This window comes from Neofelis nebulosa, chromosome 17 (assembly GCF_028018385.1).
Source record: "Neofelis nebulosa isolate mNeoNeb1 chromosome 17, mNeoNeb1.pri, whole genome shotgun sequence".
NCBI classification, from domain to species: Eukaryota; Metazoa; Chordata; class Mammalia; order Carnivora; family Felidae; genus Neofelis; species Neofelis nebulosa.
In genome coordinates this window covers 3,233,206-3,255,795 of record NC_080798.1, presented here as the reverse complement: position 1 = coordinate 3,255,795, position 22,590 = coordinate 3,233,206, and the positions used below count along the sequence as shown (strand labels likewise).

At 62.6% G+C, this 22,590-nt stretch overlaps 3 protein-coding genes and 1 long non-coding RNA gene across 7 annotated transcripts; 1 reads left to right on the top strand and 3 right to left on the bottom strand.

Moving 5' to 3' along the window:
• The first annotated feature begins 1,345 nt into the window (after positions 1–1,345).
• On the top strand, positions 1,346–9,005 carry KMT5C (lysine methyltransferase 5C). Of its 2 annotated transcripts, none has more exons than XM_058709298.1 (9): positions 1,346–1,479; positions 3,053–3,291; positions 3,446–3,611; positions 4,001–4,110; positions 4,941–5,104; positions 5,230–5,249; positions 7,072–7,208; positions 7,458–7,633; positions 7,804–9,005. In XM_058709298.1, exons 2-9 carry the CDS (start codon positions 3,053–3,055, stop codon positions 8,301–8,303), a joined length of 1,512 nt encoding a protein of 503 aa, XP_058565281.1. In that variant the 5' UTR covers positions 1,346–1,479; the 3' UTR covers positions 8,304–9,005. The 2 variants fall into 2 exon arrangements, with proteins under 2 accessions (XP_058565281.1, XP_058565282.1); XM_058709299.1 differs by lacking the exon at positions 1,346–1,479 and adding an exon at positions 1,565–1,962.
• LOC131500300 (uncharacterized) lies at positions 8,958–12,519 on the bottom strand. Of its 2 annotated transcripts, none has more exons than XR_009256227.1 (3): positions 12,234–12,519; positions 11,261–11,427; positions 8,958–11,170 (listed from the first exon to the last, which is right to left on the bottom strand). It is a non-coding gene; the product is annotated as an uncharacterized LOC131500300 (long non-coding RNA). The 2 variants fall into 2 exon arrangements; XR_009256228.1 differs by having other exon boundaries at positions 8,958–10,931.
• Positions 12,520–13,142: 623 nt separating this feature from the next.
• Positions 13,143–14,701, bottom strand: LOC131500299 (cytochrome c oxidase subunit 6B2). 2 transcript variants are annotated; one of them, XM_058709310.1, is made up of 4 exons: positions 14,521–14,701; positions 14,277–14,433; positions 13,417–13,517; positions 13,143–13,309 (listed from the first exon to the last, which is right to left on the bottom strand). In XM_058709310.1, the coding sequence occupies exons 2-4, from the start codon at positions 14,386–14,388 to the stop codon at positions 13,256–13,258; spliced, it is 267 nt and encodes an 88-aa protein (XP_058565293.1). In that variant the 5' UTR covers positions 14,389–14,433; positions 14,521–14,701; the 3' UTR covers positions 13,143–13,255. The 2 variants fall into 2 exon arrangements, with proteins under 2 accessions (XP_058565293.1, XP_058565292.1); XM_058709309.1 differs by having other exon boundaries at positions 14,277–14,406; positions 14,521–14,693.
• Positions 14,702–14,875: 174 nt separating this feature from the next.
• GARIN5B (golgi associated RAB2 interactor family member 5B) lies at positions 14,876–21,780 on the bottom strand (the record flags this gene model as incomplete). Its single annotated transcript, XM_058708838.1, has 11 exons — positions 14,876–14,994; positions 15,087–15,175; positions 17,510–19,407; positions 19,708–19,784; positions 19,869–19,921; positions 20,017–20,120; positions 20,211–20,275; positions 20,437–20,461; positions 20,821–21,079; positions 21,235–21,389; positions 21,610–21,780. Coding segments are annotated over 10 exons (2,835 nt in total), but the record flags the coding sequence as incomplete, so codon positions are not given.
• Between the last annotated feature and the right edge of the window lie 810 nt (positions 21,781–22,590).

The following is a 22,590-nucleotide window of genomic DNA, read 5'->3' as shown; positions in this document are numbered from 1 at the left end:
ACTGCTGCATGGCGTTCTCCTGAATGAAAATGCCACGATCCAGTTATCCATTCTTCATGGGATGGACATGTAAGCCGTTTCCAGTACCCCCTCCCCCCAGCGCAACTGTTGGGAGCTTATCTTTTCGTTCACATTTGCCAGCGTTTCTCTGGGGTGGACACCCGCGAAAAGAAGAGCTGTACTTCTAAGATTCAAACATACTGATAGGTCTTTTCCGGAGAGCTGAGTTTTTAGAGTCCTTTCTGCGTGCCTGCTGTTTCTCTCCTCTGAAACTTGGGCCATCCTTAGGGGTAGGGGTGTGCCTGTGTTGGGGGGGGGGGTGCCTCAGGGCTGGGGCATAAACAGAGAGGGCAGGCCACCTCCCCGACATCACATAGCGACGCGGAAACCGTCAGCGTCATCCTCACTGGCCGGTCATGCCTGCATTCATTCGTTCAGTACCTACTGAAGCACCTACTCCGTGCCAGGCATTGTTCTAAGCGCACAAGATACACAGCAGTGAGCAAAAAGAACAAAGCCCGCCTGCTCCAAGTGCGGAGCTTGTTATTCTGGGCGTAATTACGATAAATTGCTAATTATGTATGCCTCCAGGATTGGAGCCAGGGGGGTGATCCCAACTGGGGGAGGGGGTTGCCTCATGGGAGACTTCTCCAAAGCCCCTACTTGTCAGGCTCCTCCTTTCCGACCCGTTCACCCCCACAGAGCCGTCGTGGGTGCTCACGGAACTAGACGGGGTATTCGGGGCCAGGAAGGTTGTCCCGCAGGGAGGGACAGAGAGGCGCCCTTTGTAGCCCGGCCGGGCTGTCAATAAAGTTTTGTTGCCTCGGCAACCGCAGGCCGGGCGGGGTCGACGGAAGAACCCGCGCGCCCGCCCCAGCTTTCTTCCCGCTGTTCCCGAAGGGTTCGCGGGAGAAAGAATAGGCCAGGCTCGACTCTACCGTGATGGGCGGGCGCCTTCGCCTATTGAAGGACGAGTTATTCCAAGGCCAGCCAGTCACACGCGGGCTATGCACGGGCAGAGCCCGCCCCCTCCCCACTTGGACCTGAATAACCTGACCTAAACCCGAGTTTTGCCGGGAGCCACGACGCTTTCGGCCAATGGGGACGCCGACTCCGGGCCGTGGGCGGGGCCGGTCTCCATGGCAGCGGCGGAAGGACAGCTACGGGAGCCATTAGCTGCAGTTGGCGGCGCTTGGCAGCGGCGCGGGCGGAGCAGGGTTTCGTGGGGGCGCCGAGGGTGGGGGCAGGCGGGGAGGGGCCGAGTTGGGCTCCGCCAATGGGAGCGGCGCGAGCGCCACAGCCCCTCAGGAGTGGCGGTGGCTTCGGCCAATGGGAGCTCCCCCTGGCCGTGGCGGGGCGGACCCAGCGGGGCAGACGGGAGGCGCGGCGACCGTGTCTGACGAGAGCCGGAGCAGGCAGTGGGAGGTGGTGGCGGCGGCGGCGCGGGTGCCTCAGGAGGAGGAGGAGGAGGAGAAGCGGGTGAGGGGTGGCGCGGGGCCCGACCTCTGAGCCCCCTCTCGGCCCCCACCCCGCGCCGCCTTGGCTCCCGGTCGCCCCCAGCCCCGACCGTCCCCCGCCCTGCCCGGCCCCTCCTCATGTCCAGGCGCCCACGTCTCCTGGCCCTTTGGCGGGCCCCCGGCTGCTCTCGGCGCCCAGCCCCTTCCCTGTGCTTGCTCACCCAGGCCCCTCCCTGCACTCCCGGGCCTAACCGGACCCCTGGGGTAGCCCGCGGGCTCTGCACTCCCCTCCCTGGATCTCACTGCGTGCCCAGGCCCCTGTCCCAGGACCACCACCGCGGACCTCAGCCCCTGCTTCTGGACCCCTCACTGCCTACCCAGGTCCCTCCCTGGACCCAGGCTCGCTGCTCCCTGAATGCCTACCTGCCCCTTCTCTGCTTCTCCAAGCCCCGTTCTGGACCCTGCGGCCCCCCTTCACCTTCTCGGGACCTGCCCTCGACTCTAGGTCTCCACCCTGGCTTTCCTGGGGTCATCCCTGGATCCCCAGGCCTTCCCGCCGCCCCGTGTCTCCAGCAGGCACCCCCGGCCCTTCTTTGCCCCAGCTCCCCTCCGTGCAATCTGCGTTTTGTCTTTACCCACATACCTCCCTGCAGCTTCCGCCCTGTCCCAGCGCCCTCTCGCAGCGCCCCCTCTTTATGTATCCCCAGCCTTCCTGTCTTTTCTAGACCCCCTTTCCCGCAGCTCTAGCTGCTGATCTCCCTTCAGCTCCCCCTTCCTTGCGGTCCCCCATGGACTCTCCCTGACACACTGTGGTGCGGATGCCCAGCAGGCCATCCGTAGGCCGGGTTAGGGGTCTTGTTTTCTTTCCTTTTGCTGATTCCCTTCTTTCTCCCCTTTTTATGGACCTGTTCTGCCTCTCCGTGTCATTCCTTTCCTCTCCCCCCTTCCCTGCTTTGTCCTTGGAGCCCCCCCTCCCCCGGAATCCTTGGAGAGGGAGCAGGTGCTGGGATCCTTCCTCCGCTCTCCCTCCCCTCACCCCCCTCCAGGCTGCCTGGGGCTTCACCGAGAGCTTCCTGATGATTCCCAAAGGCTGCTGGGGGAGTGGGGATGGGGGTGGGGGGTGGGAGGGAGGTGGAGGCTGAAGCCAGGAAGAGTGAGGGTGGGTGGAGGAACTGTCTGTCCCAGTGGGGTGGGAAGTCTTGGATTTTTCCTTGGTGAGGGCTGGAGGTGGGGATGGGTTCCCCCTGACTCCCGCCTCCTCAGGGCTAAGCCTTTAGGGTTATCCCTGACTGCCAATTAATCAGCCTTCCCCGGGCCAGTAGGGACATGCGTGCATGTGCGTGTGTGCGTGTGTGTGTGTGTGTGTGTGTGTGTGTGGTGTATGGGGGCATGAGGAGATCTGCGCGTGAGTGTGTGGGTGTGCACAGAGGGTGGTCGTGTGTGGCTGGGGGATTTGTGTCTGCTCCAGAGCGTGATACCGACTGACAGTGACTGATATTTCTTTGGGGGCTTCTCCACTGTCACACGTACTTGTTGCATTCTGTCTGCACCCAGAGCCCTGTGAAGTCAGCACTGCTTTCCTCCCCGATTTGTAGATGAGACTGGAGACCGAAACGCTTGCCAAATCCTGCGCAGCTCACAAACGGCCTTTCCCGGGGCGCCGCCCCTGCCCCTGCATTGTGTCCCCGACTCTTGGCCAGAGGCAGCATGGTCCGCGGGGCACCATGGGACCTGACAGAGTGACAGCCAGAGAGCTGTGTGAGAATGACGACCTTGCCACCAGCCTTGTCCTGGACCCCTACCTCGGCTTCCGCACCCATAAGATGAACGTCAGGTGAGCGGCCTGGGACAGGGTGGCCCCAGGGCTCCGGGACCCCTCCCCTGCCTCCACGGCCCCTGCAGCCCCAAGTGGGGGTGGGGGCAGGGCCCGGGAAGGCCCGGATGGATTAGGCCAAGGCCCTGGGACCCAGGCATGCCCTCTCCCCCAGCCCCGTGCCCCCCCTGCGGCGACAGCACCACCTGCGCTCAGCGCTGGAGGCCTTCCTGAAGCAGCGGGACCTGGAGGCTGCGTACCGGGCCCTGACGCTGGGAGGCTGGATGGCCCACTACTTCCAGAGCCGGGGCCCGCGGCAGGAGGCTGCCCTCAAGACCCACGTGAGGGCACCCCTCCCTTCCCCCACCCTCAGCCCACACGTCCTCCCTGTCACCTCGGCCTGTCCTGGATCCTTCGCTGTGGCAGGCAGACCTCTGGAACCCCAGTCCCTCTGCAAAGCCCACCCCCTCACCAGACTCCCTAACTTCCTAGCTGTTGGGGCCATCTGAGACGAGGCTCAGAGAATCCTAGGAGAGTTGGGGGGCCCTCTGAGATGGAGTACAACCTCTTCATTTGACAGATGAAGAAACTGAGGTCCCGAGAGGGGAAGTGAGTTCCCCAAGGCCACACAGCGGGTCAGTGGCAGAGCAGGACTAGAACCCAGGAGAGAGAGGGCTGAGGACGAGGCTGCCCCACCTCCTCACCCCGCCCACCCCGTCACCTCCCCCAGATCTATCGCTACCTCCGAGCCTTCCTGCCTGAAAGCGGCTTTACCATCCTGCCCTGTACACGCTATTCTATGGAGACAAATGGAGCCAAGATTGTGTCTACCAGAGCTTGGTAAGAGGGCCAAACTCACAGCTACGGGCTCCAGAGGCTGCTGGGAGAGGAGACCCCTGGAGATCAGGGGGGATACCTCTGGCGTTGAGGCCAGGAAGATGTCTTTGTTCAGGGGTGGGAAGAGACAGTTTCCTGCTGAGACGAAGGAGGCCAGGCCTAGTCCCAGAGACATTCTTCCCCCACAGCAGAGCCGATGGGGGTAAGAACCCCCATGCGACCCCAGGCTTCCGGGGGCTGCTAGGAAATCACTGCCCTTGTGCGCAGGACTGTGGCAGCCCTCGTGCCGATGGGGTCCCTGCTGCGTAGCCAGCGCCGCCGGGTAAGGGACAGGCCAGTGAGCAAGATGGACCCTGCCCACTGATCTCAGTGCAGAGAGAAGGCAGGCGGTAGCCGAGTAAACCCGCAGGTGCTGATCACAGTTGCTTGGTGCTTTGGGAGCCACCAGGGAACTTTGAGTGTTCTTGGGAAGCAGGCCTAAGCACAGACCCACTGGAGGGTCTGGTGAAGTGTGGGGGTGGGGGGTGGCAGCTTGTGGTGAGTTCACGGGAGTCCAGGCAGAAGGACTACTGTGCAGGGCCCAAGGGGAGTTGGTCACGAGAGGAGAGCCTGAGTGACGCCTGGGTCCACGTGGGACGGGGCCATCCCATTCCAAGGACCCGGAGCCAGGAGACCCTCCAGGCAGGTGTGGAGGCGGTGCGGGGGGAGGGTGGACTTGAGAAATCTGGGAGGCGGACCACGGTGGCACAGGCAGGAGGCCCCCTGGTGGCCCAGCTGGGGCTTGGGGAGGCGCTGCTCAGACAGCGGCCTGGCCTGGCCTGGCCTTTCTGCAGGAAGAAGAACGAGAAGCTGGAACTGCTGGTGGGCTGCATCGCGGAGCTGCGGGAGGCTGACGAGGGGCTGCTGAGGGCCGGCGAGAACGACTTCAGCATCATGTACTCCACCCGCAAGCGCAGCGCACAGCTGTGGCTGGGCCCCGCCGCCTTCATAAACCACGGTGGGGCCGCGGCCGGGGCCAGGGCCGGCCCGGGACAGGGCGGGGCCAGGGCTGGTGGTGCCCACTCACCTCCCTGCTCACTTGAGTCTCTTCTTCTCTCCCCCGCCCTCCCCTCAATGTTCCAGACTGCAAACCCAACTGCAAGGTGAGACTTGGGGAACCCCCACTGAGGAGTGGGCTTGGGGGGAAATAAGGGGGCCCCGGGGAGGGGCATTTGGGTCAGTGACTAGCCAGAAACTGCCCGGAGTCTCCCCACCTGGTACAGCTGCCTCCTGCCCCTGGCCGGAACCTTGTGTGCATCTGCGGGGATCAGGAATCAGGGATCAGGGAGGAAGGGGCCCTGGCGAGTCTCCCTGGATCTCAGGTTGCCACCTGCTGGCAGCCTTCTTCCCTCTCTAACCTGAGTTCACTTGGAGGGGGGAGTGTGGTGGACAGGGAGACAGAAGGTGCCCCCGCGCCTGGAGCCCACCGCCCACAGCTGTGCACCTGTCATAGCAGGACACAGGGGAGCTGAGCCCTAGAAGCCTGGGGTAAGGCCAGAGCGAGCCCCAGAGGATGAGACTCTGGGAGGCAGGACTTCCAGGCAGAGGGAGCGGGATGGAGAAGCAGCTTTGCAGGGAGAGCCACTGCGTGTTCTCTGTGGTGGAGCACAGACTGCCCGAAAGCAGAGGAGTCTCGTAAGGCCTTGGGTGTGCATCCTGCTGGGTGTGGGCCTCATTGCGCTGTCTGTCGGAGCCCCAAGGTGCGACCAGGGCTCTGGAGTTAGAACTGGGTTTGAGTCCTGGCTCCCCCAGCCCCCAGCCTGAGTTACTCTTCTCGGGTGGCAGACGGTGAGAATGTGTCTCCGGGGATGGTGGCGAGGGTCCTGTGGTTCTTGTGTTCTGTGACTCTGTAGACCCATTACATGGATTTGACGGTGGAAAATGTGCTGGGTAGGACAGAAAACGGGGCAAGGCTTCATGACAGAGGCTCTGTGGTGAGGTGGGTGCCAGCCACCTCAGGGCCCGGGCACCAGGCACCGGTCTTTTACCTAGCGGTGCAGAACCAGGAGGCCGCACAGATGTTCAGAGCCAGGCGCTTGAGGAGGAATAGGACTTTCCAAGGTGTTGAGGAGAAACTGAGGCGTGCTAGGCCATCCCAGACAGGCACATCTTAGTGGAGGGCCAGGAGGCATGGTCGCCATGGTGACTCTGGCCTCGCGTGCCACAAAGGAGCTCAGGTCTGCCCCACGGGTGCTCCCACTGGGTGAATAATGGGGTTTGGTTTTTAGATGGCCCTGGCAGCTCAAGAGCTGGAGGCTTGTCAGGACAGGGAGGGGCCAGAGGCTGGCGTGTGACCCGGTGTGTCAGTGAGTGAGAGGTTGGCTCCAGATGGAGTCGGGGGGATACAGAGGGCAAGGACGTGAGGCCCTGTGCATGGAGGCTCCGGCCAGTTGGCCTGGGATGAAGTGGGCAGGTGGCCGGAGCCACCCCCAGGTGTGTGTCAGGCTAGAGTGGGGGGAGAGATGGGAGTCCACTCCTCCCAGAGGGGGAGCACGAGGCAGGAACAGGCACAGGCAAGAGTGGCCTCAGGGGGCAGTGATCCCGGGCTGGGGCCGCAGGGCAGACAGGCACCTGGGGTGGGGGGAGACAGCGAGACCGGCAGAGCTGGGACCTCGCTGCCAAGGTGCAGGCTGCCAGGGAGTGGGGAGTGGGTGGAGGCCTGTGGGAGGGGTGGAGGAAGGGTGCAGGAGGGAGCAGGCGGTGCTGTCTGCCAACACTGCCAGGGTCAGGTTAGATCATCATCCTGCGGGGAGGGCGGAGGCCAGCATGCGGGCAGGAAGTTGGGGAGCGTGTTCAGAGGGCAGGCCCTGGAAGCTCCTGGGGGCTCCTGGCTCCTGGCCCCTGCCCGTCCTGGGATCACATTCGTCCTGGGTGGGGTGGAGCCAGGCAGCCCCAGGACCTGTCACTGAGCAGCCCAGCCCCCAGTTTGTGCCCGCAGATGGGAACGCAGCCTGTGTGAAGGTACTCCGGGACATTGAGCCGGGGGACGAGGTAACCTGCTTCTATGGCGAAGGCTTCTTTGGTGAAAAGAATGAGCACTGTGAATGCTATACCTGTGAGAGGTGAGGGGTGAGGTGGGGAGGGACCCAGGAGGGGTGAGGTGGGGAGGGCACCCGAGAGAGGTGAGGTGGGAGGGCCCCCACCAAGGGGGAGGGGGGAGGGACCCAGGAGGGGTGAGGTGGGAAGGGACCAGGAGGGGTGAGGTGGCAGGACACAGAGGGAGGTGGGGAGGCCCCGCAGGAGCACACTGCAGTGCCCCTGAAGAGCCTCCTCAGGACCCGCTTCTGTCCTCTCCTTCCGCCTGCTCACAGGAGAGGCGAAGGGGCCTTCCGACTGCGGCCCAGGGAACCTGCGCCCCCGCGGCTGCTGGACAAGTACGAGCTCCGGGAGACCAAGCGGAGGCTGCAGCAGGGCCTGGAGGGTGGTGGCCGGCTGGGCCCCAGGGCCTGTGCCCACCTGTCCCCACTGCTCCGGGACCCGTTCTGTGGTAAGCTCGGGGTGGGGACCCTGCCCTGCCAGTCTGTGTCCATCCCGACCACCAACCACCGTGTCCCTCCATCGCCCTCCCTCCCCTCACCCCATATCCCCCCCCCCCCCCGCCCCGTGCCAGTCACCCTGCTCACATCCACCCCTTTCTCTCCCCTCCCCCCTCCACAGCTGCCTGCCAGCCCCTACGCCCCCTGCCCTGCGGCGCCCGCCCTGACGCCTCGCCCCTCTGGCTCCAGTGGCTGCCTCAGCCCCAGCCCCGGGTGCGCCCCCGGAGACGCCGACGCCCCCAGCCCCGGAGGGCCCCAGCTCCCCCCCTTCTCCGTGCTGCCCGAGTCTCCTTGCACCAGTGGGGAGGCTGTGGCCCCCGATGCTGCCTGCAGGCGGAGGCCCTGGTGGCCCTGGGCCCGGCCCCCCGCGCCCACTGGGCCCCTCAGCAGGACTGGCACTGGGCCCGGCGCTATGGGCTGCCTTACGTGGTGCGCGTGGACCTGAGCCGGGTGGCCCGGCCCCCACCTGCTGCCCCCACCCCTGCCCCTGCCGGGACCCCAGGCCCCACCCCCATCCCCAAGCAGGCCCTCGCCTTTGCCCCCTTCTCCCCACCCAAGCGCCTGCGGCTGGTGGTCAGCCATGGCTCCATTGACCTGGATGTCAACGGTGACGGGCCATGATGGGCCAGAGGGGAGGCCCCGGGCCAGGAGAGGAAGGGATCCTGCCTAGTCCCCCCTCCCCCGCGGCCCCATGTTCTCCGGGACTCACTGACCTCTAGAAGGAGCTCTTGGACCTCTGGGAGGGAGCTGGCCCTGGACCCCAGCACAGTTCTTACCGGGCTGGGGGCTGGGTCGGTTTGGAGACACCCAGGGATCTGACCCCTGACCCTTTGTGACTGCTGACCCCTGAGCCGCCCCCGCCCCATTGGGTGCCCTGGCCGCTGCTGCCCCACCCCCATCCCCAACTCCAACCTCAGGACTACAGGAGCCGTTCCCTTCCCTACCCCCCTCCTGCCCAGGGAGCAAAGCCATAAGGGGTGGGGGCCGCCCCTTGGTGTCTCCCCGGAAGCCCAGGCCTCAGGAGGCAGTGGAACTGACCTGGGGGCGGCCCCCCCCTAGAGACTGCCCTGCGGAGGGGAGTGGGTTTGGGCTCAGCTCTGCGACTGTCTGAGGTGGGGGGGCAAGGTGGGGGGATGTCTGGGACACGTCCTCACCACCCCGTGGGTCTCAGGGAGGCCGGACGCGACCTCATCTTTCTCATGGTGCTGTCCCTGGTGCTACTGGGGTGTGGGGGTCCCTCCCCTCCCCCACACCAGAACGGGGTATGTTGGGGGATTGAAAGCACTTGAACTTTTTATTTTATTAAAACCTTGTTATAAGCAGCGTCCTTTGTAGCTTTTCATTTTGGTTTATGTGTCGAGGGGATGTTTGTGGAGCTTTGGAGGGGCGAAGGGTCGATAGGATGGCCCCGAGGATGGCGGAAGACAGAGGCGAGAACCCCATCCCCGCTGGAAGGGTGCTGGTGAAGAGTGCGCGGACTCCCCTCTCCTTCAGATGAGGTAACAGGTCCTGCAAGTAGGGTGACTTGGCCACGGTCAGGTGGGGCCCAGCTGCCCCCATAGCCTCGTCCGTGTCTTCTCGGTAGGCCCGGCTCTGTGGGACCAGGGCGATGATGCTCCAGATCTGGGGCCTTAGGGAACACCACATCGCCTTCGTGGTCACCTCCTCCCTGCCACTGTGCCTGAGACGTGGGGACAGCTACCCACCGGTGAGCGCGTCCTGCTTCCGAGGGCTGGCGCTGTTCTAGAGCTGAGGCCTCACACGAGGGGCAGAAGCGGCCAGGGGCTGAAGGGAGGGCGAGAGGGGCAGGGAGAGGCCGCCGGGGGTGGGGGGTGGGCAGGGCAGAGCGGGACGTGTTTACCTCGAATCCCTCTCTTTCACAGAGCGCCTGTCTGTCTGACTCCCACTGAGCCCGTTGGTTTGAAAGGAGGAAGGCGAGGAGGGCGCGGAGGGCAGACTCCAGTGCAGGTGCCCCACTGTGGCGTCTAGACCAGCAGCACAGCAGAGCCGGAATCTCCTCCGGGATGGATGGACAGACAACCACGGGGCGGGGGGTTACGAGCACTTCCAGAGATCCTGTTGTAAAGTGTAGTAACTGCACGTGCGCATGTGCACTCTTCTCGGGAGAGGGCTTGGAGCCTTGGTCCGCTTCCTCAGAGTATCTGGAACCCAAGTGGTCGGAGGCCCACGCGGAGCCTGCTCATTCTGGGTTGTAGGATGAGGCGTTGCCCCGCCAGCCTCTGCCCACCCGATGCCAGTAGCAACCCCCTCGGTTGTGACAGAAATGTCTCCAGAGGCTGCCAGACGTCCCCCTGGGGGCCAGCGCCACCCCCACGGAGAAGCGCTGGGCTGGGGCGGCAGGGTGATGAGGAGGGAGTCGCGCGGCTTGTGTGGCCTGGCGTCCGTCTTCACGGCTGCGCTCCCAAGACCACCCCACCCCCTTCACAAACAGCCTGCGGAGGACAGTGACCACCTTGCTGCCAGGTTCTGCCCCGAACTCCCCCCCCCCCCACCCCCACCCCGCTGAGTCGATGGCTCCTACCACGACAGGACAGCACAGGCCCCGGGGAGGGAAGAATGAGAGTTGGCAGGTCAAGGCAGGGGCTCGAACCCCATCGCGCAGCCTGAACGAGGGCGTAGGGAAGTTGGCCGGGAGATGAAGGGAAGAAGGAACTGAAAGAAGCAGGAAATAATCACAGCTGACGTGCTCAAGGTCCATGCTCTGCCTTCTCCTTCGCCTCTGGTGGCTGGGCCGGAAGCAGAGCCGAGAGTGCCATCCAGGCTGGGCACCCCAATCCTGGACCCACTCCTTTCCTGACCCTTTTACATGCACACGGCTTTGGCCGGTTGTCTCCAGGAGCCCCGGGACCCTGTGATGGGTTGGCCATCCTGGAGTGCGATTAGTCACTCCCACCGTGCGATGTGTCAGCCACCAGTATGAACCAACACGCTTCCTCGGATTGCTTACACAGGCAGAGACCCCACACACACACCCGGAGAGACCTGGGCCCAACAACTAGCCTGTGGTTCACAGCATGGTTCTCGCCAGCAGCCCCACGAAGTGTAGGTGTGGTTATCAGCAGACTTTGGATGAAAAGACCACGGTGCAGACGGCTTGGGGAATTGGGGGCCACGTGGCTGGTAATCTGTGCAACTGGGACTTGAGGCGTTTCAGAGTTCATCAGGCTGCAGGATCTTCAGGATGAGAAGGAGGCTGGCTCCAGAGACAGGAGGCTGGAGCCGTGCCCACTGGGGACCAAGGGACAGTGAGCTGGGTTGTGGTGGCTTCCATGGGGAGGAGAGGGAGAGCGGGTTCCTTGAGAGTTTGGGTTCCCGGAGCAAAGGGTGAAGGGCAGCTGAGCGTTTCTGATGGGGAAGTGCCTGGAAGCCTGAGCCTGTCCACGGATGGGGAGGAAGGAACCGGCCGGCCAAGGGGCTCAGAGGCAGGGGAAGAGGGCAAGAGGTGGCCTGAGACGGAGGGGATGGCGCTGGGGGAAGAAAGGGGGAGGGGGAAGGAGGTGGTGAGGAGAGCAGGGATGCGAGCTGGGGAGAGGGGCGGGAACGGGACCTCCTCTGACCTGGGAAGCTGCCGCAGGTCCCTGCTGCTGGCACTGGGGCTTCAGGGAGCAGTGGAGGCGCTGTTCAGAGTTCAAGGCCTGGGGGTGTGCTGTGCTGTTGACCCAGACAGCCATAGTGCACGAGGCCGGACCCCGCCTCCAGCTCCGGCATCCTTAGGGTTGGTGGCCTGGAGTATAAACAATGCTCCAGAAGTGGTTGAGGGATGGGGTGCCTTGGTGGCCCAGTTGGTTGAGCATCTGACTTGATTTCAGCTCAGGTCATGATGTCACCATTCATGAGTTTGAGCCCCGCATCGGGCTCTGCACTGACAGCGTGGAGCCTGCTTGGGATTCTCTCTGCCCCTCCCCTGCTTGTTCTCTCTCTCTCTCTCTCTCACTCTCTCTCTCTCTCTCTCTCCCCCTCCCTCCCTCCCTCTCTCCCTCTCCCTCTCCCTCCCCGCCCCCACCAAAATAAACTTTAAAAAAAGTGGTGGAGGGCTGATGGTGGGGACAGAAAATGGAGAGTTGAGAGTGGCTGCCGGGCAAGGGAGAGAAAGTGCCCTCCAGGCAGGGGTGGCCTGCTGAGGTCCAGAGGCTGGCTGGGGCTGTACAGGTGGCAGGCTCTGTGCTCAGATGCTACCTAGGTGACCTCACCGAGTGTCAGACAGCCGGCAGCCCTATTTGGTGACTCGGAGAGGTGCCTTGCCTGTGTGTCACCGTCGGCTTCCCTGCCACAGGGGCAGCGCTCCCTGCACGCCCTGCACACTCACCTGCCCCCCTGCCTCTCAGGCTGTGATTGGAGGGGGGAGGGCAGGGTATCTGGGAGAAGCCATCCCAGGAGATGAGACGGCTGGGGTGCGCCCTGGGTGGCTTGATGAGGCCAGCGTGGAGGGTGTGCCTGGGGACAGTCATCCAGGAGGCTGGGTGGAGCCAGTCCTCCAGAGTCCGCTCAGCCCCTCCCATCATCCCACCTGTCCTGGTAACGGAACTGTACCATCTCTGTTTCCTGGGGAAGTTGAGGTGCACGCAGGTCAAGAAGCTTGTTCAGGGTCACCGACAAGTTGTTCTGATCAGTAACAGCGACCTTCGAGCCCCGGATTAAACTGGCCTCTTGACATGACTTGAGAGAGCCTGGCTCCAGGCTGTCGCGGGAGTCCTACAGCTTCAGGGAGACACAGTGGAATCCAGTCCTCCCTGTGCCCAGGACTCGGTCCGGGCTAGAAGCCCAGGGCTCTGCGCTCTGTTAAGGGTCACGCCTCAGCCTCCGGGAGGGGGGGGGGGGCAGGTGGTTGGAGAGGTGACCTTTCGGGGGCATTTGGAATGAGGATGGATTTTGGCGTTGCCGCCTCTGAGCCTGGGCAGGCCCGGTGCCCGGATGTGGCAGGAGCAAACTATTCAGACAGGAGCTTGGAGTATCCTGGGGAAATGGAGAAGTCTGGGGGGGGGGGGCAGCCGCCCCTGTTCTTTGGGGAAACAAGGAAGAGGCTGCTCTGGCGGGGGGGAGGGTGTGCACAGTAGACTCCCCCCCCCCCCAGAACTTGGGAATGGAAGTCCCAAAGGAGGTGGGGGAGGCGTTCAGGCCAGAGAGGAAGAGGCTCCTGAGGGAGGAGACGGAGGGCAACTAAGTGTGGGGATGGACAGTCAGGGGCACTCTGGTGGGCGCGCGTGGTCATCCAGAGACCCAGAGAGGACCCCGGGCTGGTGGCGGCTGCTGCTGGAGGCAGTGGGGCAGGGGCGGACGGGGCTTGGTTGCTGCCGCCCTGGACACCTGCCTACCCTCCCTCCATGGCAGCCCGACGGAGCAGAATCCTCCCCTGCCCCCTCCTCCATCAGAACCAGTAGTGTTAGCTGCAGGCCACAGACAAAGGTCTTCTCCAGCCCCCACGCCAGATAACAAGAAACGTCAGCAGCAACATAGCTTTATGTGTGGCTTAGAGAGTCTCGGGGAGACTCGAGGACGGTGGGGGGTGGAGGGTGTCAGCGCGCTGATCCTTCGGGGCGTCCGCACTCAGGCCGTCAGATTTTGCCTGCGAAGGTCCCTCCCTGGATCTGCTCGGTCCAGCGCTGCACCTGGGGAGAGGCGGGCGGGAGGGGAGGCGGCGGGCGCTTGTTCAGCTCCGCGGGACCCTCCACCCTCGCCCGGCCGGCTGCCGACGCCCCCTCGGCCCCCTGCTCACCCAGCTCTTGGGGCACAGCGAGTGGAACACGCGGAAGTAATACTCGCAGGGCTGCGTGCTTTTCCCACGGCGGTTCATTCTCTTGACGCAGCGGTGGTAGTCTGAGGGGTGGGGCGGAGCGGGCCGCGGGGTTGCCTCGGTCCCAGTCCCAGCAGACCGGGCCCCGCCCCTCCAGGGCTTGGTCCCCAGGCCTCCAGAGCAGGCCCGCCCACTCCCAGTCAGACCCCGCCTCTCCACGGTCGGCCCACCCCCTCCAGGCCATGCCCAGCCCCTCCAGGACTCGGTCCCGCCCCTCCAGGTCAGGCCCCGCCCCCTCCAGGCCCAGTCCTGGCCCCTAGACCAGGTCATGCCCCGTCCCGGACAGGCCCCGCCCCTGCTGGGTAGGCCCCTCCTATCCCTCCCTTCCCTCGGCCCTCCAAGACTCGGTCCCGCCCCCCACCGGATAGGCCCCGCCTATCTCCCTCTCGCCCCTCCCCTCCAAGACTCAATCCCACCCTCCAGGACAGGGTCTCCTCCCCTCCAGACAAAGCCCCGCCCACGCTGGATAGGCCCCGCCTATTCCTCCCTCGCCCCGCCCCTGCAGGATTTGGTACCCGCCCCTCCAGAGCAGGTTCCACCCTCTCCTGGCCAGGCCCCGCCCATCGCACCCTCGGCCCAGGCCCCTCCAGATAGGCCCCGCCCACTCCCCGGCGAGGCCCCGCCCCTTCCGACCATGGTTTTCCCCCCCCCCCCCTCCCCTCCCACCCCAACAGTCACCGCCACCAAGGCCGTTCCGGGACCCTCTCCCTGTCTTCAGGTGGGGCGGACCCCTTCCCGCCTCTTCTGTCTCCCTCCCCCTAACCTGGCCCGCAAGGTCTCACCCAGGAAGTTCTGGTAGCAGTTGCGGGTCTGGTTCTGGTTGGGGAAGCGCGGGTCGAAGGGTGGTGTTGTCCATTTCCCCTTGGGGGACTTCTGGAACTCAATATCCAACATCCAGGGAGGCGGCAGCTACTGCAGGGGCAGGGGGCTCCGTGGGGCCTGAAGGCGCCTCTCGCTCAGACCCGCACCCAGTTCCTGGCCCCCGCCCCAAAGCCCAGTCCCTGATCCCACCCGCCCTGCCCTCACCAGACTGATGTCAACGTGTCACTGGGTCAGCTGTGCTTGTGGCTCCATCCGGCGGTGCCCCTCGCTTCTGAGTGTCGGGGGTCCCAGCCCAGGAAAACCACGACTCCTGGCAGGATTGGCTGGGGCCCCTGGAACCCCAGCCAATGGGAGCCGCTGCGCTGCAGGGGACGCTCTGGGCCGCCAGGCAGGGTCTGCGTGGACCACCTCCCCCACCCCCGCCGCCTCCCACCTCCAGCCCGACGCCACCCCGCGCGCACACACTGGCACCCAGTCACGATTTTTGCCGAGTCTCAGACTCAGGCTTTTAATCTCTGCGAAGCTGGGCCGCTCCGCGGGCTCTCCCCCGCCCCCCGCCCCCCAGTATATAAACGTATAGATAGCTCTGGTCTCTACCCTAGAGGGAGCGTCCCCCCCCCCCCCCGGGCTTTTCAGCACCCTGCTTCTTACGGTACAGGTGCACAGCACCCTGGGGGCCTGTGGGGAAGAGGAGGAAAGAGTAAGGGTGGTGTCCGAGCCCCCGGACTTCAGTACCAGGACTAAGGCGGGTCCGCAGGGTCTCTGGCTACCTGGTCACGCTGGGCTCCTTTGGACACTTTGGCGATTGAGATTGACTCCCCCCGAATCCCGCTATTGAAGGCTCTGGGAACTCTGTATGCTGCGGAGAGAGAGAAAGCCAGAGGGGGTCTTGGAGGTCACAGGAAGAGCATAGTGAGGGCTCAGTAAATCCCTGCTAAAATGAAGCGTGAGCTGGAATAAGGGTCCCCACCAGTGTCTTCCTGTCCCAGCTGTCCCTCCCGAGTTTCTCTCCCTCCTGCCTAGTTGCGGGGGAGCCCGCCTGTGGATCCTTCACACCAACACGCAAATGTTAATCTCTCTCTCCTCTTCAGCACTCTCGTGCTCACTTCCTACACCAGCTACTTCTTGCCATGTCCCTCCTCCCCTTCCAGCAAACTACTTGGAAAAAAGCTGCTGGACCCCTCCTCTCTGCGTCCCCTCTTTGTATACGCACGTTCATAGGAAAGTACGTGTACGTGGATGGGTGGGTATATAGCGGGTAAATACACATCACATAAAATTTACCGTTGCAACCGTTTGAAAGTGCACAGTTCGACGACACTAATTACATCCACAGTGCTGTGCAACCACCACCTCCACTTAGCTCCAGAACATTTCATCACCCCAAAAGGAGACCCCTGTTCCCAATAAGTCATCCCTCCCCATTCCTCCCATTCCTCTCAGCTCCTAGCAACCACCATTCCGCTTGGATTTATTTGCCTGGTCTGCAAGTTTCCCACAAATGGAATCACACACGATGAGGCCTTCTGCATCTGGTTCCTTTCACTGAGCATCATGTTTTCAAGGGTTGCGGCAAGTGATCCCCTGCTTTCTGTGCTCCCGTCGGCCTGCCCCATTCGGGTCTTTGTTCCCACCATGCAACAAATAATAAAATCCTTGCTGGTAAGCCCAGGGCTCCTGCCTCAGTCCCGTATTCCTTTACCTAACTGCAGCATTACACGCAGCTGCCCCTGACACCCAGGCTGTCACCATTCTGCCAACTCTCACTATGGTTTCCCCTTTTCTTTTTTTTTTTTTTTTAAATTACATTTATTTATTTTTGACAGACAGGGAGAAACAGAGCTCTAGTCGGGGAGGGATAGAGAGAGAGGGAGACACAGAATCCGAAGCAGGCCCCAGGCTCTGAGCCATCAGCACAGAGCCCGACGCGGGGCTCGAACTCACGAACCATGAGATCACGACCTGCGCCAAAGTCAGACGCTTAACTGACTGAGCCACCCAGGCGCCCCTGGTTTCCCCTTTTCTAAACACTTTGCACCCTCTTTGTTGACGCTCACTGGCTGGTGACCTCCTCCAGTCTCTTGGCTTGTGGTAACTATCCATGTGCCGATGATTTCCCGTCACTCCCAATTCATATATCCAGCTACCTGCCCCACTTCCTCACCAGGGATCTTAGGCGATCCTGATCCCCTCCCTGCCACCTGCTGCATTCACAGCCTCTCCGCCTCCCCAGTGTCTCAGACCCCAGACCGTATGTTTGCCCTTGACACCACATGGCCGTGTCCAATCCATGAGCCAATCTGTCGGGTCAACCATCCTGCCTCTTTCTCACACTTCCAACACCTCCCTTCTTGTCTCATGCCTGCGTCGTTGCAACTGCCTCCTCCCTATTCTCCCAGATCCCATCCTTGCCCCCCTTACCTTCTCTATGCTTTGGCCAGAGAGAGCCTTTTCAAATATACACCAGTCCCAGCCATTCTGCCCCAAATCCCCCAGCTCACTCAGCATCAAAGCCAAAGGCCTTAAAATGGCCTGCAAGGTCCCACGTGATTCCCACCACTTGCATGACTTTTTCTGACTTCATTTCCTACTCTTGGGGTCCCTTGGAACTCACTCTTGGTCCAACGTATCACACACACACTCATGCCTCAGGGCCTTTGCGGTGGCTGTTTCTTCTGCAGGGAACATACTTTCACCAGATGTGTGCATGGCTTCCTTCTTCCCCTCCTTCGGGCCTTTACACAAATAACATCAACTCACTGAAGCCCTCCTGGACCAACAAGTCCAATACAGGATGCTGCCTATCTTCATCCCAATTCCCTCCACCCCCCTGCTCTTTTCCCATGGAGCTATCACCTTATAGCGTGCAATATAATTAACTTAGCTTTTAATTGTCAGGACTCCTAACTTCAGCACTACTGATATTTTCTCTGCATCATTCTCTGCTGTGGTGGGCCATCCTGTGCATTGTAGGACATTGAACAGCATCCCTGGGCTCTACACACAAGATGACAGGAGCATATCCTCCCCAAATTGCTCAATGCCATATCTCTAGTGCTTAGAACAATGCCTAGCACAAGTCAACACTCTCTATACACTGAGTCCGTGAATAAAAGTGAAAAAAGGGAATGATCCTCTTTTTATCTTGCAGCTAATGGAGTTGACAGAACCTGTCAGCTGTCACCCCAAATACCTGGCTGAAGGACTGTAAGCACCCGGTTCCTCTATGTCCTCCACCTCGGGGGCCATGCCCATCATATTCTCATTTTCTACGAGCGTTGGTAAGATAACATCAGAGGACAACTTTGTTATGGCCAGGGGACTCTGGTCTGACATCCCCTGGAGCTGGTCTGACATCCTCTTGAGCTGGTCTATCCTCTCAAGCTGGTCTGGCATCCCCTCAAACTGGTCTGGCATCCTCTGGAGCTGGTCCGATATCCCCTCAAGCTGGTCTGGAGTCCTCTTGAGCTGGTCTGGCATCCCCTCCAGCTGGTCTGGAGTCTTCTTGAGCTGGTCTGACCTCCCCTCCAGCTGGTCTGACTGCCCCTCAGGCTCAAGAGATGCTCTCTTTGGCTGCTGGAACACACTGGCCTTCATCTCTGAGATGGGGGTCAGTGAGATGGGCCACGGGGGTACCTCCTCCCACTTTGATGCAGGCAGACTGATGGGCTCTGGGGAGACATTGTCCATCATCAGGCTGCTGGCCTCATGCCTGGGGAGGCCAGGCACTTCGGAAGCCTCTTTTGGAACCTGGGGCTGTGCCTCTACCCAGCGATACATGCTCCCTTCAGCCCACGGATGCATTCTCTCCTTCACCCAGGTGCCAAACAGGGACTGCTCTCCAACCACCTCTGGTGTCCCCTGCAGCAAGGGCACCTCACTGGGGCTGACTGTTGACATGTCAGGCATCGGGGGGTTCGAGAGCCAGGAGGACGGATTGACTGTTGCGGGCCTCAGGGGCGGTTCCTTGGAGTTGGCCATGATCATCAGCTTGGCAAGGGTGAGCCCCTCCACCGAGAACGGCCTGCTTTGCTCCTCTGGGGGTCCCTGGATGACCACCTCCTGGGTCTTGAGCCACTTCTGCTGTTGCCCCACCGTCTGGGAGGTTAAGCCAGGCTTGTCCAGGGATATCTCCTCCTTCTTTCTGTGGACCTTGTCCTCCAACTTGCCCCTGCCCTTCAAGCCATCCAGGGTGATCTTCAGGGCTTTAGTGAGCACGACCTCCTCCGACTCCTTCTTGGTGGTGGTAAAAGGCAGGTCCTGGGATGTTTTCTGGGTCCTTGTCTCTATCAGGTCCATCTCCTGGGTGCCCACAAACATCATTGGTCCTGGCGTCCCCTCACTCTGGCTTCTCTCGAGCACACGCCGTCTAGGACCTCCTGTGGGCAACGTGCCCAAAGTGGCAGTGTCCAGTGTCATCTGCTGTTGAGTAGGTGAGGTCAGAGCTTTCTGGGATGGGGCAGGTAGGAACACGGATTTCCTTCCTGGGACAGAGGAAGATACAGCCTTCCGGGAAGTAGGCGATACAGGTGGGGCCTTCCGGGCCGGGCCAGGACTGGCTGCGGCCTTCCGGGAAGTAACGGATACAGGTGGGGCCTTCCAAGGGGGGCCATGTACTGTTGGGGTCTTCTGGGTAACAGCGGGTACCACTGGGGCCCCCCGGGGTGGGCCGGGTGCAGTCGACATCTTCTGGGATGGATCATGCATTGCTGAGACCCTCTTGGACTGGTCACGGAGGAATGGAACCTTCCAAGCGGCGACGCGGGCAGCTGCGGTCTTCTGAGAGGGTGGAGGCCGCTGCCTCTGCCCGGATCCCAGAGCCTGGGCCTTTTCCTTGCGCCTGTGGGAGGAGGAGTAAGCGGCTGGGAGGGAGAAGCAGGGAGGGTAGGTGGCTGGGGAGAAGGAGGACGAGGACAAGGTGCTGGTATCGGGGTCCATCAGGTTTTCAATGTCCTGCTGCCACAGGTACGTGTTGAAGGGATCATAGGATTCCAGCAAGGAAATATTAGGGGTGTCTGCGGAGGCACAGCGGATGGGGGTCTCAATTAAACCGCCCAGGACTGTGGCCGTGTCTGAGTCAGAAGAGAAACACTGTAGGTGGAGAGAGAAGAGGGGAAGAATGGTCACGGCCAGGGGAGGCTCCCAGAGCCCAGGACACAGGGCCCTCCTCCCTCAGACCCGGGAGTCCTGACCCCCATCCCCTCCTCCCTCAGACCCAGGGGCCCAGGCCCCCAGCCCCTCCTCCCTCAGACCCAGGGGCCCAGGCCCCCAGCCCCTCCTCCCTCAGACCCAGGGGCCCAGGCCCCCAGCCCCTCCTCCCTCAGACCCAGGAGCCCAGGCCCCCAGCCCCTCCTCCCTCAGACCAGGAGTGGGTCCCCGGGACATAGCTGCCTTGGAAGAGGACTGTGTGTGGTTGATGGTGTTGGAGACGATGCTGAAGACGGTACGGATGGTGATGCTGGGCTTCTCTGGGCGGGAAGAAGGCAGAGTGAGCTCTCGGGGGAAGGGCCAGAACGTTGGGGGTCCACACGGGGAGGGCGAGGTGTGCTCACCGGTAACCTGGATGTGGGTCTGAGATGTGTCAGGGTGGGGGTTTCGTTGGGACCTGTAGGGGGCAATGTGGGGTGACTCTGGTGGCCTCCACACCGGGGTCCTCGCCCTTCGGCCTCCCACGGGCAGCAAGACCCCAACCAAGCCTACTTCTTTTCTGCAGATTTCCTTCTAGGCTCAGCGTGCTCCTGCTGTGACCAGATGAGAGGCACAGAGTCGCCCACGGCCTGAGACTTGAATTTGCGCTTGAGGGTCTGGCGGTGGGAGGAGGGACGGCGGGCAGTCAGGAGGCGTGGGGCCCCCAGCCCGGCCCCTCCCCAGCCCGGCCTGCCCAACCTGCTCACCCTGGCCTTCCTCTGTTTCTGAAGTGTCAGTATCTTGTAAGGAAAGTTGGGCTCCACAGTCATGACTGCAGAGGAGGGGAGGACCTCCAGTCAGGGTCCCTGACAGGGAGGACGTGAGGCTCGGGCAGGGGAGGGGGGAGAGCTCAAGGGCTGGTAGGTGTGGCCACGCCTGGGGCAGGAGAGGCTGACAAGTAGGGAAGGGTCTGAGGACACGGAGGCTGCTCACCCGAACGTCCGGACTGGGGCCGGTCCTGTGGACGGGGAGGGGGTCGGTCAGGACGGGTTCCTCCTCCTGGTTTCCACGTCCCCATTACCTACCCAGCTCAGGACTCCAGGACCCCAACCCGTCCCCACGCCAGGACCCAGGGGTCCTGCCCTCTGCTCCTGCAAACCCTGGAGTCTAGGCCACCAGCCATCTCCTCCCTCAGATCCTGGAATGCGGGCCTCCTCCCTCAGACCCAGGAGTCCAGGCCCCCAGCCCCTCCTCCCTCAGACCCAGGAGTCCTGACCCCCAGCCTAAATCTTGGGATTCTGGATTTCAGCTGTTGGTCCCGGCTCTGAAATCCAAAACCACAGCTGCTCCCAGGGTCTGTGGGGGGGCACTGCCCACCTGGAGGCGCCAGGTGGAGGCAGGAGGTTTGACGCTGGCCGGGTCCCTGGCGGGCCCATGCGGGGTCCTGGGGAGCCAGGTAGTGGCGGGCTCCTGGAGCAGATTGATGAGCCGGATCCAGCGGTCAAACAGGAAGCCGGCCTCGTTGCGGGGCGCATCCAGCTCCAGGTGGTAGCAGCGGCCCGTGACCAGGCGCAGTTTCAGGCGCCAGGAGGACAGGTCATGCACGTAGAGGCGGGTCAGGTCCAGCGGGAGCATCCTGCGGGAGGCAGGAGACAGACGTGGTGGAGCAGAGGATGGGGCAGGGCAGGGGGGGTGGGGGACGAGGGGGAGAGGTGGGAGAGGGACATATGTGGTCGAGGGGGGATAGGGCAGGCCTGGGGAGCGGGGTGGGGGGGCGCGGAATGGAGGCACCTGGTGAGGACGAGGCTGGAGCACTCCCTGGCCTCCGGGGGCTGAGCGATCAGCAGGATGTCTGGCAACACCAGGCCAGGCTGGGAGGCAGCCACACCCATGGTCACACGGTTGGTTCTGTGGTGCACGTACACAGGGGCCCCTCGATTGGTCACCTGGGGGGCCAGGGAGAGGGGCTGGGACCACTCCTTTCTCCAATGCTCTTCTGGCACCCCCAGCCCAAGCCCCCTACCACCTGAGCCTCCCCACCCCCGCGGCTGCCTAGTCAGTGCCTGCCTGGGTTCGAACCCCCCAGTCCGGGGCGGGGGTGGGGGGGGGTGGTGTCTCAATCCCTTCCTGCCCCTCTCCGCCCCCAGGGTGCAGGAAGCTGGGGACCTGAACAAAGTTACTCTCGAACATGGGCAGCGGGCGGAGGGGCAGGTACTCGCCCCTCTGGAGGGTCTTCTGCAGCTCGCCTAGCGTGGGGACCCATTTTGAGGGTCCCTGGAATGGCTCCATGCGCCTGATGTTCTGAAGCCGGTTCACAGCGGCTGCAGAAAAGGTGGGTCACCCCAGACACAGAGTCAGGGACCCGGCACCTGGGTGCTTGGCCTGCCCAGTGTCCCCCAGCCCACCCGCCCTGGCCCTTTAGGCTTGGCAGGTGCCACAGCTCAGGGGTCCCAGAGGGTGGGGCTTCCCCAGGGCTTGGCCATGGCCCTGTGGTGGAGGGTGGTCAGCCCTGGCTTGGGGGAGGAGCCTTGGGGGGGGGGCCTTTGTGACCTCATCAGACACTTGTAGGACTCTTTCTGGGAACTCTCTTGGGGGGGGGTGGGGTGGGCGTGGACTCCCTTCTCCTCCTGGGATGTGGCCTAGAGTCTCGAGGGCTAGAGTCTGTGAATCAGAAGCCACGACTGCAGACCCAAAGCTACTGAAAACTCAGGGCCCCCGGCAGGATCTGTCTTGGACATTATAAATGGATAATTAACCAAAGAGTTTCCCACTTAAGAAGGGAGGCCCGAGCATGGCCCCAACTCACCACTGTCCCCTTTCAGGGACCTTGAGGAAGACTCATACCCCCCACTGAGCCTCAGTTTCCCCATATATAACCGATTTGTGTCTGTGGCAGTGATTGCTGAACATTGGTTATAAACAAAGGGGCATGGGCTTTGGAAGGAGCTGGACCTCTGGCAGAAACACAGTGGTCCCTTTCAAGGTGTGACCTTGAACACCATGTCCCCTCCCCCGCCAGCCTCACTTTCTCTCACCTGGAAAGTGGGGCATGATGGAGCATTCAGGGGATCATGTAAGTAAAACCCCACACTTAAGACACGGCCCAGAGCACACACTCAGTGAGCAGTCATTCCTGACTCCTTCTGA